General features: G+C 33.5%; 2 protein-coding genes and 1 long non-coding RNA gene across 7 annotated transcripts; 1 reads left to right on the forward strand and 2 right to left on the reverse strand.

Annotated features, from left to right (window-relative positions):
- The first annotated feature begins 559 nt into the window (after positions 1 to 559).
- On the forward strand, positions 560 to 6,411 carry LOC122599635. Of its 5 annotated transcripts, none has more exons than XR_006323935.1 (10): positions 1,546 to 1,619; positions 2,466 to 2,633; positions 2,728 to 2,808; positions 3,402 to 3,920; positions 4,537 to 4,648; positions 4,745 to 4,834; positions 4,922 to 4,985; positions 5,137 to 5,198; positions 5,316 to 5,543; positions 6,063 to 6,411. It is a non-coding gene; the product is annotated as an uncharacterized LOC122599635 (long non-coding RNA). The 5 variants fall into 5 exon arrangements; XR_006323933.1 differs by having other exon boundaries at positions 3,402 to 3,685; positions 3,767 to 3,920; positions 4,922 to 5,198; XR_006323932.1 differs by lacking the exon at positions 1,546 to 1,619 and adding an exon at positions 560 to 881 and having other exon boundaries at positions 4,922 to 5,198.
- A 1,431-nt stretch (positions 6,412 to 7,842) lies between these two features.
- On the reverse strand, positions 7,843 to 12,370 carry LOC122599474 (bifunctional phosphatase IMPL2, chloroplastic). The gene is made up of 9 exons (XM_043771991.1): positions 11,726 to 12,370; positions 11,223 to 11,301; positions 10,445 to 10,539; positions 10,311 to 10,360; positions 9,654 to 9,778; positions 9,440 to 9,506; positions 9,146 to 9,235; positions 8,739 to 8,850; positions 7,843 to 8,257 (listed from the first exon to the last, which is right to left on the reverse strand). The coding sequence occupies exons 1-9, from the start codon at positions 12,243 to 12,245 to the stop codon at positions 8,187 to 8,189; spliced, it is 1,209 nt and encodes a 402-aa protein (XP_043627926.1). The 5' UTR covers positions 12,246 to 12,370; the 3' UTR covers positions 7,843 to 8,186.
- Positions 12,371 to 13,687: 1,317 nt separating this feature from the next.
- Positions 13,688 to 15,922, reverse strand: LOC122598802 (late embryogenesis abundant protein-like). The gene is made up of 2 exons (XM_043771289.1): positions 15,660 to 15,922; positions 13,688 to 14,157 (listed from the first exon to the last, which is right to left on the reverse strand). The coding sequence occupies exons 1-2, from the start codon at positions 15,903 to 15,905 to the stop codon at positions 13,876 to 13,878; spliced, it is 528 nt and encodes a 175-aa protein (XP_043627224.1). The 5' UTR covers positions 15,906 to 15,922; the 3' UTR covers positions 13,688 to 13,875.
- Positions 15,923 to 17,629: the final 1,707 nt, after the last annotated feature.

The following is a 17,629-nucleotide window of genomic DNA, read 5'->3' on the forward strand; positions in this document are numbered from 1 at the left end:
CAATTTCCATATTTCAAGGCTAATAACTAATATAATATATTTTCCCATTTATTCTATCATAAAGAGGACATCTTAACATATAAAACATATGAATTATGATTTATGATAACAAAGATATTCTATCAACTGATTTTATTTTATTTTATTTTATTTTTCTTCAAATTTAATTAATATGTGTAAATTGTTTGTCTCCAACAAGCATATCGCAAAACAAAAATAAATACGAGTAAGAAAGAGCAACCAGATATTTTGAAATAAGTCATAATCAAGATATGTATATCTTAAACATACACTTCGTAGTAACTCAAAGAGAACTACAAAGTAATATAATTATCGTTATATGTAAACATTGATATATTTTTGTTTTAATTTAATTAATTGCAACATGGGTAAAGAAAAAGATATATATTACACATAAGAAAATTTTAAAAACTATATATGGTAATAAGTTTGTTGCCATATGTAAAAAAAAACTACGGATGGTATTTTTAATGCCACATAAAACAAATAAGCCATGGCATGATATCCTAAATTGTTTATTTCATTTGCTATCATAATGTGACACAATCCGTATTTTTAATTATAATTTGCTTTACTTTAATAATAAAGATAAAATCTATTTCATTCATTCATTCAAAGGAACACTAATCGTCTATAGTATCAACATGTGCAAGGATATGTTGGTTGTAACGTCTTTACGAGGACTGCATCAGAGGACGCGTTAAAGATTTTCATATCATAAAAAACACGGACATGTGTTTATACTACCTTCTTCGTACACAGATATTGGTTTCACAAATAAACATATAATATGTGCATACAACTTTCTAGGATTATTTTTGTATTGGGAGAAGATGACCGTTTTCCCAAAAAAAAATCAGGTATGATTCGGAAAGAGTGATAATCTTATATCATAAATACTTTGATTTCTCATTATTCAGATCTACAAGTTCCATTCATTACAAAAAAATATTGGTTATATGCACTTACGTATATGTATAACAGATTATGATATATATGTTTGTATATGTACGCAATCAAAGTAGAAGAATTGAGAAATCATAAATAAGAATGAAGAAACTTTACCAGAGGCGTGGCAGATCTAAGGATTGAGATCGGAAGAAATTGTTTGATCCAAAAATCGAAATGCAAAAGCTATTCGTGCTGATAACGTGTTATAAATCTTGATCTTGGATCGATAATCATTCCTACAATAATCAACATATAATATAATAGATAGATAGATTAGGAGAAGAGATGTTGAAAGCAAGAGAAGAGGAAGAGAAAAATGTATTAGAATAACGAAGATGTGTTACAATGGTTAGGGGTTAGGCCCTAGACTAGTACAAGGGTATAATGGTAAATACATATGATATATATATTTGGTATATAAGAAATTAGTTTTTGTGAATTCCATGTACTTCCTTTTCCTATTATTATTTTTAATGACTATCAAAAACAAAATTGGTTTTGAAATTTACTTTTCACCCCCCCCCCCCCCCCCCCCCCCCCCCAAATTATATCATCATCATTCAAATTTTGAGACAGGGTTACAACTTTTTTCCCCAACTGCCTGATTTCCACCCCACTCGAAAATTTTTGCAGACTTAGCACATATGGTTAGTACTTAGTAGTATGTTATTGTTCAATTGTTAAGTACTCGTATATGTTTTGTTTAGTTGTATACAGTTAATGAATAAATTAATTATTATTATCGGTTAGGAATAAATTGACAATGCTTTTGAATTTCAACTATTAGCCGTGTGTTCTTATAATAGCCTGCAGGAAAAAAGTATATATTACTATTACTAAATACTAAGATAGATATTAACTATGAGTGGAGATTAACCTTTATCATTTGAGGGTTAACGGTTGGCAAAGTGACCGATTTCTACAGAATGTCAGCTGGATTCTTACCTTTTAAGCAACTTTGATCATACTGATAAGTCACATATAGCGCATGTAAACATGCCTAAGTGAAATACATACAGCAATGCGTGTAGGAAAATAATGAATAGTAGCCCAGAATATGTTTTCCAAGTACTATTTTAGTATGTAAACCAAATCTCGAAGCTTACTTAGAATCACCTTGATTACACGTTTTGTTATAGCAACCCCACCCTATTAGTTATAATTCCTGTCACTTATGTAACTTTTGTTTATGATTGAATTTCGAACATGTAAACACTTGCATTCACCATCTCTTTATAGTCAGGTCTCATTGATCTTATTAATCTGCTATATCATTTTATGGAATCTTGAATCAACCTCTGATGATCGTTTTAGTACTTCTGTACATACTTTTAATTTCGGGTGTTATAATACCTTAATATTTGAAATGATGAACTTCATGAGGTTTTTAATTTAACAAGTGTACTGTACCAATGATTGTATATGACACCTAATATTTAAATCATATGTAGAGACTCTTGTTAAGTTTTATATGTACATTGTCATTGTCTCAGGCAACTTTTATGCGGGAAGGTCTATCTTCCAGACCAACTGGTGAGTTAAACCAGTTGCTTTCAAAATGGTCCCTTTGGGTTTCACCAGCGTATGCCAATTCCGTGCACATAGGCAAGAAATAATTCAGATATCTTTGGGGTCCAGAGAGCTTGACAAGATATTAGATGGTACATGAATACAAAATTTTATGTTATAATTTAGTCAAATAAGTAGTATCTGCAAGCATTAAACATTGACTGATCTTCATGACTACTTTGATAGGAGGAATCAAGAATGGAATGAGTTTTATCTGTACTTTGTCAAAACCGGTGGTTATATCAATAGTAGAATCACAGTCCCAAGGTATCCAAAAAATGCAAGAAACATTTGCTTGTGTAGCTTGCTTCGTCATGCTCTTGCTTAGAGCTGGAAAATGGGCTAGCTGGGCAGTTTGGGTAATGGGTTTGATATAATTTCTCATTCTCAACCAATTATCTGTTGGAGCTTTAACAGTCATTAATATATTTCAACTCACTTCATCTAAAACAACGATTAATATGCACTAGCTCTGTGCAGTTCCAGTTCAGTTCACATTTCATTTTTTGGTTTGGTGGTTTGAGTTTTATTTGCTCTTCATATTAAATGTCAATGGAAAACACGAGTTGAGAGTGAAGACCTAAGCTATGTGCATGTGACTATAGTTTGTTTGAAGAACATGCTAAGAAAAATGATGTTTAGTAGGAAATTTCTTAGCGGTTTCTTCTTTTAAAGATTTTGTTTCCATTTGTGGATGTGTCAAAACCATGTTAGTATGTTAATGCCAATGTGAATTTGATGGATGTGGACAGCTTTTGGAGATGAAATTTTCTACTGTTATTGAATCTTATGCGTTTGCCTACCTTTTAGCCTTTTTACAATTTTTGTTATATATCTCTTCTTTGTTTTTGGCTCTACAGGAAGATCACAAATTCAAGCAAACCCAAAAAATAAGAAATTCGAATTATAGACTAAAGAATATCTTAGATGCATGGTAGAGCAAAATTAAATGTGATGGGGGTGATGATATTGATCTACAAAGCCAGGATATTAAGGAGCTGGTTAAAAAGAGTCGAGGAGGTTGCAGGGTTTGCAGCCAAAGATTAGTAAATGGTTGCCGAATACAATTTTCAGAAGAAGAAAAGTGATGACACAGGACTGCTTCCAGAACCCGCTGAAAGAAAGCAGCAGCTTTCTGCAGGAAGTAATCAAACTCATCTATTATACATATTCATCTGTTGTGTTTCTTTGTTAGTGATGGTTCATAAGCATTATCGTGCTTCAGACTCAGTGTATTAAAGAGACGGAGTGATTAGGGCTGTCTATTGTTGGGCTTGAACCCTAAATATGCTCGCCCAAATTGGATATGTCCTTCAAACAACACTGCCTCCCGTCAAACCACCTGTCACGAAGGATACCTCAGCTCGGAGTGTGTCTTGGTAACGTTTTAAGCATAATATCCAATTTTGAGGGGGGTAAAATGGGCAGGCTTGGTAGTTGCTCCTAATGGATTAGGTTGGAATTGACATATCCCCCCTTGTCTATCTTCTTATAAATGGGTTATTTTAATTATGATTATATAAGTTATCATGACAAGCATAATCAAAGCATTTTTACAAAGCATTCAGTAGGTTGTATGAATTAGTACTATAGTTTGGGTGACTGCAGAACGATGTGACCTGTTCTTAATTTTTTGTCAAATTTATTTAACCATCTTTACTCCCTATATATGCCAATTATGGTTATTGTCTTTTCCCCTATGTGGCATGGCTAAGAATTTGAGTATCTTGCGAAAAAACATATATATCAATCTATCATAAACTCTACAGACAGTTATTTGGGCTAAACTAGACACTATAATCCATATACAATCTTCTCGCATGCTACCCCTTCATCCAAACTGCTCCCTACTTTGTATTTCGTCTCTCTCTCTCTCTCTCTCTCTCATGTTTTTTATAATGTTCCGTCATCTCCAAATTATGGAATCCATTGTGGAAGTTGTTCTCCTATGGTTGGTAGTTCTCTCAGTTTACCTTCTAACTTTGCTGAATGCAGGTTTAATGAATGCTTCGATTGTGGACCTGCAGCAAAGTCTATTGTTCCTAAGTTCAGAGTGTTCTCAAAGCATGTTCCCACACATACCGGCTTCAAAGTGCCATAATTTGAGGTAAAGTCAGCTCTACTTATTTTTAAATAGGATAAAAAGATTGTGCTTATTAACCATGAAAATCGGATATTAATTGTGGTGATATGTCATTTATAGATCAATCTTCTGGTTGTTGGAGCTATATTCTTCAAGGGTATTAGAAGCTTTCTTTTCATACTGAACAGCTCACTTGGCGCTTTTCTTTTGGTTCGTATTGCAACTACTCTTCATTATAAAACCTTTATTTTGGTTATTACTGTGCAAAAGGATAATCATTGAACCCTATGTTTTCAGATCGTCCACCAGCTGAGTGCTACTCCCATCTTTTATTCTTTTACATGACTTCTACAACCACGATGTAGAGACACAAATTTGCTCAACTTCTTTTTATCAAGTTTACACTAGTTCCAACAACACATCTCTACTCTTTGTTAAATTGTTTCTAGGGTATATATTGCATGATTTGGTTCAAACCTTTATATATAAACGCTGAATGTGGTTTTTTGTAGAATTTGGCATTGGAGGACTAATTTTTTCCTTTGGGATGAAAAGCTCTACTTCAAGAAGAGTGGTAAATAAAAAGAAGCTTTCTAAACCAAATGCACACTGATTGAATATGTTTAGCACATGAATTTGCATTATATTGGTGGCTTCTGCAATAGTGCAACTTATTACCTTCCGTTTTCAGGATACAATTCATAAAGGAACGCCGTTCTTTTGACTCTTTGGTTCCGAGCAGCTACTCCTGGAAATATGTCTTTGTATCTTACAATATATTATAAGATTGAAGACATATCGATTGCTATGTGATATCGCACTTTACATACACATCATATGTTGGAAAAGCTATGAAAATTATATTAACAGCGGGAATCATCATCTTCCACGACATGTTCGAGGCTTCCCCATTTTGTGGGTACTCTTCTAACTTATTATATATACAGATCCTACATTTGATTCCATAACTCTTTGAGTTATCGTATTATGATTCCATAGTATATATACAGACCCTACGTGGTTGTAGTAAAAGTTCTCGTTCTGGCTGGTTTTCAAAACATTTGCATTGCATGTATATCCACACAAAGTTCGGGAAAGTATTCATTATGTAAAAGAGAAGTTGCAATAAGTCATCTCATTCCAAATTTGTCAAATAAGACAAGATTGATTAATTGATATGAAAACAGTCTATGCACAAGTAGTATAAAATTTTGAATTCTTGAAAAGTAAAGCATGAGATCATCTTCCACGACATGTTCGAGGCTGCCCCATTTTGCGGGTACTCCTCTAAGTTAGTATACATACAGATCCTACATTTGATTCCATAACCTTTGAGTTATAATATTATGTTTTCTTTTACTTTATGATCTTCAAGACAGATGTTTAAATAAAAGTATTAGCAGTCTCACCATCTAACTTTTCATGATATACTATGTAGATTTACCATATGAAAGTGGGGCTATCGCATCAAACCATAGAAGGAAAGGAGAAGCCCTTGCTATATATGGTTTAACAGAATATGGTGATGAAATTGATGTTATTGCTCCAGCTAACATTAATATGGAGATGAAATTGATGTTATTGCTCCAGCTAACATTCTGAAGCAAATATTTAAGATCCCATACTCTAGGGCTCGCCTTTCGATTGATGTGCATCGCATTGGGCAGTCTCTCATATTGGATACAAGGTGTATTGGATATCCGTAAGGATGACTTTGCTTTCTGTTATATTCCTCGTGATGTGGTTTTTTTGATAAATTAAGGCTGGCTTGGTCCAGGTTATATGAATCTCTATCAAATCAAATAGGAAAAATTTATATATCATGTTAACGAAAAAAGAAACAAGCGGGCCAAAAGCTGTTTGTATTGTATTTGTCAATACATAAAACTTATAAAAATAGTAGAATTACATGCTATATACTAATAAATAAAATTTATCTGGATTTATAGAATTTAGTGTTGAATTTCTATTTATTGGATTTAGTTTTTGTGTAACACGGGCTTAGCACCCTCATAGCACAATTCAAGACGGGTAATATGCTTGGAGCTTACTTGGGTTTACCCGAATTTCAAAATTTGCAAATTTTGTACAACTCGTGTGATAAAGATGATTACAAGAATTCCCTTCTTCTAGTATTAATCTTTTTTTATTTTTATCTATATAAGAATGAAATTGAGATTTCATGCATTGGAGTTCTGTTGTGGGGGACTTTTGACCTATCTTCATTTAAGTGAACCCTTTTATTTTACTTCCATAATCTAGAAACATTTGTCTTGTGCCTTTGATAGGTCTTTATAACGAGAAAGTCAGTAAAAATGATGTGAGAAAATCCTTTTTCATGGCTTTACCAAAATTTAAATTTAGGTAGATGATGAATGAAGGGTTGTTGCTGCTAGCTACCATATTACTAATGATACATGTAGGAGGTGTCAAACTAAAACTGTATTTGTTTTCTTTTTGTATCAAGTTTATTTGTTGCCTTTTGATATTTCAGATTGCTCTTAAACATTCAGTTCTTTAATCATATTTAGTGGTAGGCTTCTTTTATTGCAAATTTTAAACGTACATCACATTACCTTTTGGACTCCAGTATCGGTTGCCTGATGATTATGATGAAGAAGGTTGTGTCAACCAAGAGAAAAGAAAGAGGACGTGCTTTAAAGTTTTCATACATATGATGTTTCCTATCGGTCTTAATATGATATTTTTATCTTTTATTCTTGGATCTGTTTCACAACGTAAAGAGCAAGCATGAAAAAGGTCAAAAGAAGGTGCTTTGACTGGGCCGAGGCAATGCCTATGTGGTTTCAGTTTTTTTTTTAACAGTTTGTCTTTTTTTATCAACTTTACTTCCATACATGCTTAAAGATAGTTGCTGCTGCTACTTCCAGTTGTTCGATATTTCTACACGTTTAATCCCTGGTTTGAGTACTTCATGTTTTCTTTTGTTCAGTCAAAGGATACTACAGAATCCACGCGTTGCTGGTATCACTTCAAATCATGGAGCCAGAAGGGGTACAGATCGGAGATCCCTATGCTTGACAGTTGACATGGTGAAGAGAGGGACGAAGGAAGTAATATTAGTCTTACACCTGCCATATCTCCTCTTTGTTGAGTTAGTATTATGCAGTGATATACACAATACACAAGTGCAAGTTTGGTTTAATTTACATATTCAAACAAAGAATTGAATTATATCTTTTTAATACAATACCAAATAAGTAATAAATATCATTAATTCATTTGTGATAATAGAGAGAAGGCTGCAAGTATAATTGAAGTTGGAATTGTGGCTATTAGTTACAGATGATACAAGAGCTAAAGGCTGTAGAATTTGGTAAGCTTGCAGAGATTATTGAAAGTTGCAGTCTCGTAGGATGGGGTAACAGATCCGTATCTAAAATTTCTCAACTTTTATAATATGAAAATTGATAAACACAAAAAACCCACCCAACTAAAAGTTGAAAGTCAGTGCCACTCTAAACAATCCAAGGTTTGTTGATGAAGCTCTTTGTCTCCAGCTGCTACTACATTAAAACCTGCGTACAGGAAGAGTTGAAAGTCAGCGCCACTCTAAACAATCCAAGGTTTGTTGATGAAGCTCTTTGTCTCCAGCTGCTACTACATTAAAACCTGCGTACAGGAAGAGGATCATAACCAAAAATCAAGTAGAAAGCACTAGAAGCAGTAAAGATGTGCATGGCAATGCAACCGTGTAACGGATCAAAACGGTTAGCATTGTCCACTTTTCCTTTTCTCTTTTTAATATAGGTAATATGTCAGATATGATGTACATAGATTAGTAAAGAAACGAATAAAACGAATAAACGACTAATGAAATTGTAATCTTGTATACGTAAACTATACACTTGAGGTGATGTAGACCCATTTTCTTCTTAGCCTTTTTATTTAACATAACTCAAACTGTCTATTTACAAGCAAATGGGTCAATAAATGCCACGTACAATGTAGATAGTTTATAGAGCCTGGTGCGTTGGCAAAATCTTACCAGCCAGAAATTTAGGGATAAGAATCTTACAAGATGCATTGTCGGTATGTAACCATATTACAAAATAGTGTACTTTAGAAAGAGATCGAGTTACTGGAATATTACTTTTTGCTTGTGAATTGGGTGAAGCTTCCCAGCTAAGGTGGTTCCCATTCCAATCAGTTATTACTCCACCAGCACCTTCTATCACCGGGATCAATGAGAGGAAGTCGTATGGCTGCAATGTGCACTACTATTACTATTTTACCAAAGTTAAGTTTTTCACATGGTACATATTATCTTCTATCTTGTGAGATTTATATATCAGCTAAGTTCATACAAATACCACAGAACTTAATCAAAACATTTATGACAAGGAATTTAGGGAACTAGTGAAGCATGTGTTTGAGTTATTGATTTCATCCTCAATGAAAATAAGAATCTTTCTAAGTTCTATGGTACATGGTTTGATTTGACTAACTGTAAATGCCCTTATAGAAGATGATGGAATACATAATGAAATGAAAACTTACCTTGAGACCAGACTCAACTACAAGATCCACGTGCCCAGAGGCCAGAAGTGCATATGCATAACAATCGCATCCATATAATGGCACTTTTACCTATGAGTCATGGATATTAACAAAGAAATGTAATCAGAATATATAAGTTAACTTCAAACACTACAGTGGTTAGAGGCATTTCTTATTCGGTAAAAGAAAGAAAAAAAAAAGTCAATAGAACAGGTTTTTAATATGTGTGACTGCACACTTCAATGGTTATGGAAACTAAAATCAGATAATATTAATAGAAGTACAATAACAGACCTTATCTCTGACTCTCGCAAATGCCTCTACTGCATCTCCACTAAACAGATGTGGACTAGTTGTATACCTAAATAGAAAGGTAGGACATAAGAAGAAATACAGTGATGGGTTCCCTCTCATGTCGTTAATATAACATGAAAAAAAAGTCAAAATTGCATGTTACAATTAAACATCTTGAATGTTCAAACAAAAAGACATTCTTAACAATTCATACAGATATGCTTGTGAAAGTTTTGGACAGCTGCGAGTGGATATTTCTTCTCTGTTTAGTTTTGTGGTTCTTCCAGTTATACCAACCCATCTTTCTCGTAAAATAGGCTGATCAATGATGCCAAGAATCTGAATACGAAGCAAGAAAATATCAAAGACGCACAAGCATAAACCGAAGTTAAGATATTTACAGCCCAGGATTCCCCACAAAAGAATATATAAATACCATAATGAATTTTACAAACTTAATGCAAATGGCTCTCAATTTCTTTTAGAGGACATGTGCATCATGCTCAAGCATACAATGTGTGCTTATAATTCATAACTATGAACCGTAGAAAGATTCAAGTCCAAATAGATTTTGGAGGACAGCTACAAGTCGATAAACAATGGTCGCTGATAGATCTAGCTTTTTGGATTAGAAGGAAGCATATTGCAGCAGTTACACCATAACTAAATAGATTGAGAAAACATCATTCTCCAATCTCTATCCATGTAGATAGATGTAAATGAAGGCAATAAAAAGACAGACTTCCACTTTATGTTGTTCAAGCTTTTTACAAGATTTAATATTGCTAACAAGCAGAAAGTACATGAATGATCTTCTATATTTGGAAAGTAGGTTGTTTACAAGAAATTTGAGGGATAATAATATTCATACCGGTTTACCTCTGTGCAGTAGAGCAATGAGTGTGCCAAAAAGGGGCTTGCCTGAGTACAGCAACATAGCCACTTTAAATTTTGCCTAAGAATAAACGGCTAACTTGTTACATAAGATATCAAACAGAAATTTACCTGTAATAAAACTCTTTGTCCCATCTATTGGATCTAAAACCCACACATAATCTGCAGAATTCTCTTTACATTGCCAGCCATTTTCCTCTCCATAACTGCAATTAGATAAAGCAGTTTCCTTCATTTATTTGAGCAGCAACATGAACTAAATGAGATATGCATACATATCACCGGACATCAAGTACTGTGGTTTCACCCTCTCGTTTATATCCTCAGTAGGCTTCAGTGGCTAAGACATTGAAGGTCATGAATATTAAATGTCCAGTATTTGGCAGGTTATATATGTTTAATGTCATTTAAGTTTTCTTAGGCCTCATCAGCTTCTGCAAGTAGGTTACTTTGATTTAGAATCATATACAAGTGGGGCCTGTCATTTGAAATATGATTATAATTCTTCAAGATTTCAACTTTGATGGAGCATTTCCATAAAATAATGGAAATTTACATTCTGTCACTGCCTACTTCCTACATCCCTATGAAAACACCAACCAATAAACCTCTGCCATTTAACTTTGTTTAGTAAAATCATAAGGTTTCATATAAAATGATACAAATTAAATCTACAAACAATTTGCTGATACATTTGATCTATATGTAGAAATAATATGGAAAAAGGTATGAAACAAAGCACAACGAATATGACGCAAAATAACATCTTCCACCAAACTATAGAACAACAGAATCTTGCTTCACTACAAGTATAGTTTGGGAAATATAAGCAGAATTCTTGATTATCGTCAAGATAGCAATTAACACCGCGATAGGGGATGACACTTACATAGCATGAGACGGAAAACTTTCTTGTATGATCAGAGTCATAGCTTCCTCTGCAGCTCTATCGGCTATCGTTACCGGACCTTCAAATATACATCACGATTACATTCTCAAACTGAACCAAATATTTCAATTCCAATTATTTCTTCGAATTTATCCACAATACAAACCAGCAGCCAGCCAAATTTTATTTCTTCCAATTTAAAAAAGTCAAAGTCAACACAAAAAAGTCAAAGTAACATAGCACAAATCAGGTACATCAAATCACAAAAACTATAACACAACAAATCCAAATTTCAATGACTTCTTCATTTTATACAAAAAAAACTCATCCAAATTTCATTTCTTCAAAAACAAAAGTCAAAGTCAAACTAGCTAAAAATAATGTGTAAAAAAAACAATTCACAGCATAAGTTCTTTTTTTCGAACATTAACACCACATATAAAGTCAAAAGAAATGAATGCATATATGTACGTATATACAGTAGTATAAAAATAGAAACTAACTTAAATCAGGTTTATCAACAATATCAAATCTTTTGCGGAAATATTTCCGGATGACGTCACCGGAAGCATCAGCTAATCTGTCAGCAACGGTTTCAAAATGATCGAGGTCCTCCGAATCACGGTGGTCGGTAACGGCGTTGGAAAGTGTGGATTTTGGTGTGGTCATAGAGATGGATATGGGAGGTGGTTTAGTGAAGAAAGGTTTTAGGGTTAATGATTTTTTTGAAATTAATGATGATGATAAAGATGGATTGAAGTCAATTAAATTAGATGAGATTAAATAAGAAGAACCAGAATTAGAATTAGGGTTAATTGATAAAGATAGAAAGTGAGATTGTTGGAGCATTTTTGTTGGTTGGTGGCGGGAAAGTGAAAAAGAAAAGAAAAGGGGTTTTTGGTTGAGGTTGATTGCGAGAGAGAGAGTCACGGAGTGTGATAATTTTGGCTTTAAGCGGTTGGCTAAATATTTAGGGGGGAAGGAGTGGGGCTTGGGTTCCCCTAACCCGATCGGTAACACCATTTCCAGGTATCGGCTAAGACTCGGGTAGGGTAATTTCGGGTATGACTTTGGTTTGTGAAGCCGATTGTTGGGTATGTTTTCTTTTTTTTTTTTGTTTGACCTTTAGCTGTTGTATGCGTATGGCTTTAGATTGCAGGAGCCAAAATGGAGAAGATAACAAACTTTGACAAAGGTCAAGTTTAGTCCCTCTAGTTTTAAAGTTTTGTAAATATATATATAATAATAATATTATAAACTTTAAGTTTAAACATTTTTAGTCCCTGCGGTTTTTATATATTGTTTTTTTAAAGTGTTATTTACTAATGTATTTTTTTTTAAGTATAATGTAATGTTTTATTAAGTTTTAAATAAAATGTTTAGTTAAATTATTGGTGTAATAAAAAAAATGAATTTGGGTAAGTTTAATGAATTGGGTATGTATTTCAAGTAATTTGGATAAGAATTGGGTAGTCGTGAGTTGGAGGGTATTGATTAGGTGAAGGATTAGGTAAAGTAGCAAACTCTACAACCACTCCCTCTCCACCCTTAATGGCAACAAAACAAAATATGAGTCGTGGATCAACATTCGGTTCGGAATATAGTACAGAAACTTAAGTGGGCTATGGTTAGAGTAGTGAAATTAGAGCTTGAAAATAAAGTTAGAAGAACGCTTAATTTCAATCTTTTTCATATGAGTTATAATTTTAAAAACTTTTTGAGACTTACAAAAGTTTTTTAGACTGAAAATTTAAACCTTTTGAGACTTATAAGAGTTTTTTCCTGAAAATTTTGACTTCAAATGTGTATTCAAACAACATTATTATCTTAAAAAGAAGTTATTTGAATATATATTCAAACATAACTATTATTTTAAACAAGAATTTTATTTCACTCGGAATATCTAAGTTAAAGAAAATGATTTATCCTCCTAAAAAGTTAACCTAAAAATCATTCTAATAACTTTAAATAGTGACATGTAAACACCACTAATTTTCTTTCCTAACATCACCAACATCACCCCTGATTTTTTCAGGTGTCCTCAATATAAAGAGAAACAATCATTTCCTTTTAGTTAATTCCATGTGATTACTATTCACAATCAACTAACATATGAAAGAAAGAAAGTTAATAAAAACTTTATTATTAAAACATCGGGGCTGCTTTTAAGCTCCTTAAAGCCCATTATCAAACAGACTCTACGCAATTGTATGTAACTATTTTAATGAGGTTGAATTCTTGTTAAGAGGTTTAACGTCAATACAACTGCTTTTGTCACTAACTTAGGTAAGACGAGCCTACAAAACGGAAACAACAAAACCAAAATGTTTGTTTTTGGAGTATTCAACAACCAGAAAAATAAGAAAACTACTAGACCGAACTGCTCAGGCCAATCATGTCCTGGTCCAGGTTCCAATTCCAAGTCTTTAGTTCAGGCCGGTTTCGGGCTGTTTCTTCAACGTACATTAGTTTACACCAATAAAGATCATTATGAAACCAAAAGCAACGTTTATACAACTGAAAACCAAAATAGTAACACAACCATTAACTTAACACATACGACTTCCAATTCGTAAAATCAACTGTAAACTACGTAGTATGTACTAGCACGAACACAAATAAGAACTTAACATCAACTATATATGTTAATGTTTCAGTGGTGTCCGGGAAGTTTATCCTTGATCTTATCCATCAAACCCTTCTTCTCATGTTCTTCCTCACGGTGCTCCACATGAACGTGCTCGGGTTTCGGTTCACCTATCGGTCCGGCCGGTGTGGTAACGGTTACTTTCGTGGTGGCGGTATACACTTTCTCAGGAAGTACTTGTTCCTGCTCATCCTTGTTTTTATGTCCTGGAAGCTTTTCCTTAATTTTTTGCATCAATCCTTTTTTCTTCCTCCTCCTCACTCCTTCTCGGTTGTCGTTTTCCTCAGACTGATGATGATATTCAAAAACCAAAGCAACAAATCGTCAAGTATATGCACTTGTGGAAGAACACTACAAAGTCTTTTATCTATGAAAATTCTGTAGTTCAACAGAAGAAAGACCATACATGACGTACAAATTATTAGTCTTCTCCACATTTAAAAGAGCATGTTATTTTTGCTATAAGAGCACCCCAATGGATGTACCCAATACTAGCTAATACATTGTCACATTAGCGCCACATCAGAAAAACCTCCTTCCAATACATTTTCCTCAATTCACACCCAATACCCAATACATCCAATACATTCCAATATACCTCTTCTCATGCACCCACAAACATATATACATAAAGGAAAATAAATATAAAAAAAATAAAAAGGCCAAAAACTCTTAAATACGTTCGTATTCCCCACCACAATTAGCTTCCAATACGCTTGAATACAATGCACACCCAATGGTGTGCACCATATTCAATGGTGAATACATTCCAATATGGCACACATTAGGGGTGCTCTAATACTTCTAGAAAGGCACAACTCTGTTCTTTTTCCTCACACTTCTCTTTGTAGGAAATTAGGCTTTCTTATAACCTATAAAAAGTATATACTCACAAATCTGTGTGAATTTATAACCTTGAACCTCCTTTTGGCTGGTGAGTCAATTTCTTAGAAAGGCATATATTCACAAATTTGTGTGAATTCAAACTAAATCACTAATTCACTATATATGTGTGTAAGCATAATTATCTGTTCTAGTCCGTCCAGTCGTTTGGAAATTGCACATATTTTGAATTTCAAATGGTGACTCGTCATTCTTTTAAAAAAGAATCTAAAGCAATTAATTATATCGACACAAATTAAGTTTGTCAAGGCTTTATACGGTATTTAATTTCTTTCTCCGGGTACCCGTGGTCCGGCCCTTCGCTGTTTAAAAAAAAAAACTAACAGGGGAATTGTTAAATAAAACATGCAGTACCTATCTCTATGTAAAATTTAACGGAGGATTATGTGAATTTCAGGGTTTTTTTTATGTTTATCAAATTCAAAGGTTTAATTTATAACTTTTTTTAACACAAAAAGTACCTAAGATAGGTAAAGAGGTGCCGTACGGATTAATTCCGGTAACTAATATTATAACTATCTTCTAGAGTGGTTATAAACTTGGGCCTAATTAGATCACTAATTAAATAGCACATACTAGAAAGGTCTCATGTTCGAATCGCGCTAAATAACATGCATCTTAAAGGTTAGAAACAGTCAAGCGATTCCCGAGTTAGGGTACATTATTATAGTCGAAAGGAATCAGCTTAATTAAAGCTAAACCTGAATAGCGAAAAGCTAAGATATATAGAATATATATACATGCTTAAAATGACAAAAATATCACAAATCCTAACATAAGTTTTGTATATACTTATTGAGTATTAAAGAGTGAATTTAGCAAAATTAATTTACGACTTATCTATAAACATTATTATAGTTTAAGTAAATATTTATTCGAGATCTTACCGAGCTAGATCCAGAGCCCGAGGAACTTCCAGTCTTTCCAAGCTGATGTTTATCACCTCCCACGTCACCACCACCCATCACCGCCTGACCACCGCCAAGTGCATCATCCTTTCCAACGGCCGTCATGGGCTGAGCAACGCCAGTAAGGTGCATGGGGACGCCATGCTCGTCGGTGAGTCGAACTTGTTGGCCTTGCTCGTCAGTCAGTTGAATCGGGTTCCCATGTTCGTCTATTATGTCCGCCATATATATATTGTATTAATAATCCGAGTCTAATAGTTAGTTTTTGTTTGATAAAAGAGAGTGATATAGATATATATCTGGTGGTTTTTATCGGTTGTCGGAGTATTATATGTACTATGATGGATATTGTTTGCATGAAGTTTTACTTACACGTACGATGCTTTTCTTTTTTGTATTGGTGAACTTGTATGCCATGTGGGATCCTGTTGCCACGTATCGTGTCAATTCACGAGTTAATTTTACCTTCAATTTTCTAGTTTCATTTTATCTTCTTTAACATATAGTAGAAAAAAAGAATTTGTAAAGGGGCTAGTGGTTTTCACATTCAGGTCGGTAGGTAATAGGTACAAAGACAAACCATTTTTTTAACATGAAAAGAAAAAAAAAACATTAAAGTAAATATTTATTTTGTCTGTCGCATTCCAAGTATCTAAAATTGACATTTTGACTTTTTGTTTATACCTTAATAATTGTAAATATTTTTGTTACCCTATATAAAACTTAATAATACAATATATGAATGGATAATCATTTAAATGTACTCAACAAATTACAAAACTAATTGTACATATTTACCCACTCATAGTTTTATCTGTTATAATACCATATCGAGGTTAAATAAATTGAGAGCTTATTAAATTATTTGTCAATGTCGTCACTTTGAGCAGGTAGATTGCGTTGATTTTTTTAAATAAATAAACACTCATAATAAAATTAAGTTGACTAGTTACGTGTTGAAAATGAGAAATGATAATTGTACCACATAATTTGATTAACATATCACACTGTACAAGTATTACAACATATTGTACAAAACAATTAATACATAGTTGTGGTAAATTAATCAACTTATATGGTACCAATATCACTTCCCATCGAAAATGGCCTTGTCGAGATTCTAAAATTAAGCCGTAAAAATTAGTTAATTTTCTAAGATTAACTTGAAAAGCAGGTTAAATGATTTAGTTCAAAAAGCTTTCAAATATTTGTAATCTTCACCTTTTTTCTTTTATCAAAATTACATTACAACCCACCATTAGAGATCCCTGTCCTTTAGCCGGCAAGCGCAAACAAAAGACATGAAATCTATGTTTGTCTGTTTGATGTTAAATGTTCTTGACACCATAATTTACCATTGATAAGATCAAAAAGTACAGCAAAAGACGACCATCAATCCATTTGCAACCATATTAATTGTACATATTGTGTTTATGCATACTGGAAAACTCGGATTGAAATCCTCTAAAGTTATTTCAACTTCATAGGTGAAAATTAAAAACATCAAATTTTAATCTTGACCATTAGATTTAATCCATTGGTTAAAGTTATTCCAACATCACCAATGAAGTTGGAATAAGTTTAGAGGATCTTAATCCGAGAAACTTTAATCACACGGTCCTTTTGACGACCATTTCTCGACGATCGGTCTTGGGCAATGTTCAACTATCTTTGAGTAGCATCCCTATGAAATGAGCACATATTCAAACCTGTGACCATTTTCTATTATATGCTACTCGTATAATGGCATCATAAAGGTCGCGAGGAAAATAAAATCACCAAGGCTGAAGCCCCGTGGGGCTATGCATTCTTAGCAAACGTAGATGGTGCCAAGAGCTAATGTCTTGTCCCAGTTTTGAATCTAGGAAGCGTCACCCTTTAGGGCATTTATGTCAACCCGAACGAAGTGAGATTACCTAATGCACATGAAATTACCGTTTACGCTCACT

This window comes from Erigeron canadensis, chromosome 5 (assembly GCF_010389155.1).
Source record: "Erigeron canadensis isolate Cc75 chromosome 5, C_canadensis_v1, whole genome shotgun sequence".
NCBI classification, from domain to species: Eukaryota; Viridiplantae; Streptophyta; class Magnoliopsida; order Asterales; family Asteraceae; genus Erigeron; species Erigeron canadensis.

Excerpts from the sequence above, each read along its gene's own strand:
- LOC122599474 (XM_043771991.1), bottom strand. The coding sequence starts at position 12,245 with ATGGTGTTACCGATCGGGTTAGGGGAACCCAAGCCCCACTCCTTCCCC. Across the intron at positions 10,540-11,222 it reads AGTTTTCCGTCTCATGCTAT|TTATGGAGAGGAAAATGGCT; the intron begins GTAAGTGTCATC and ends ATCTAATTGCAG. Across the intron at positions 9,507-9,653 it reads AAACTTTCACAAGCATATCT|GTATACAACTAGTCCACATC; the intron begins GTATGAATTGTT and ends CTTTCTATTTAG.
- LOC122598802 (XM_043771289.1), bottom strand. The coding sequence starts at position 15,905 with ATGGCGGACATAATAGACGAACATGGGAACCCGATTCAACTGACTGAC. Across the intron at positions 14,158-15,659 it reads CGGGCTCTGGATCTAGCTCG|TCTGAGGAAAACGACAACCG; the intron begins GTAAGATCTCGA and ends TATCATCATCAG.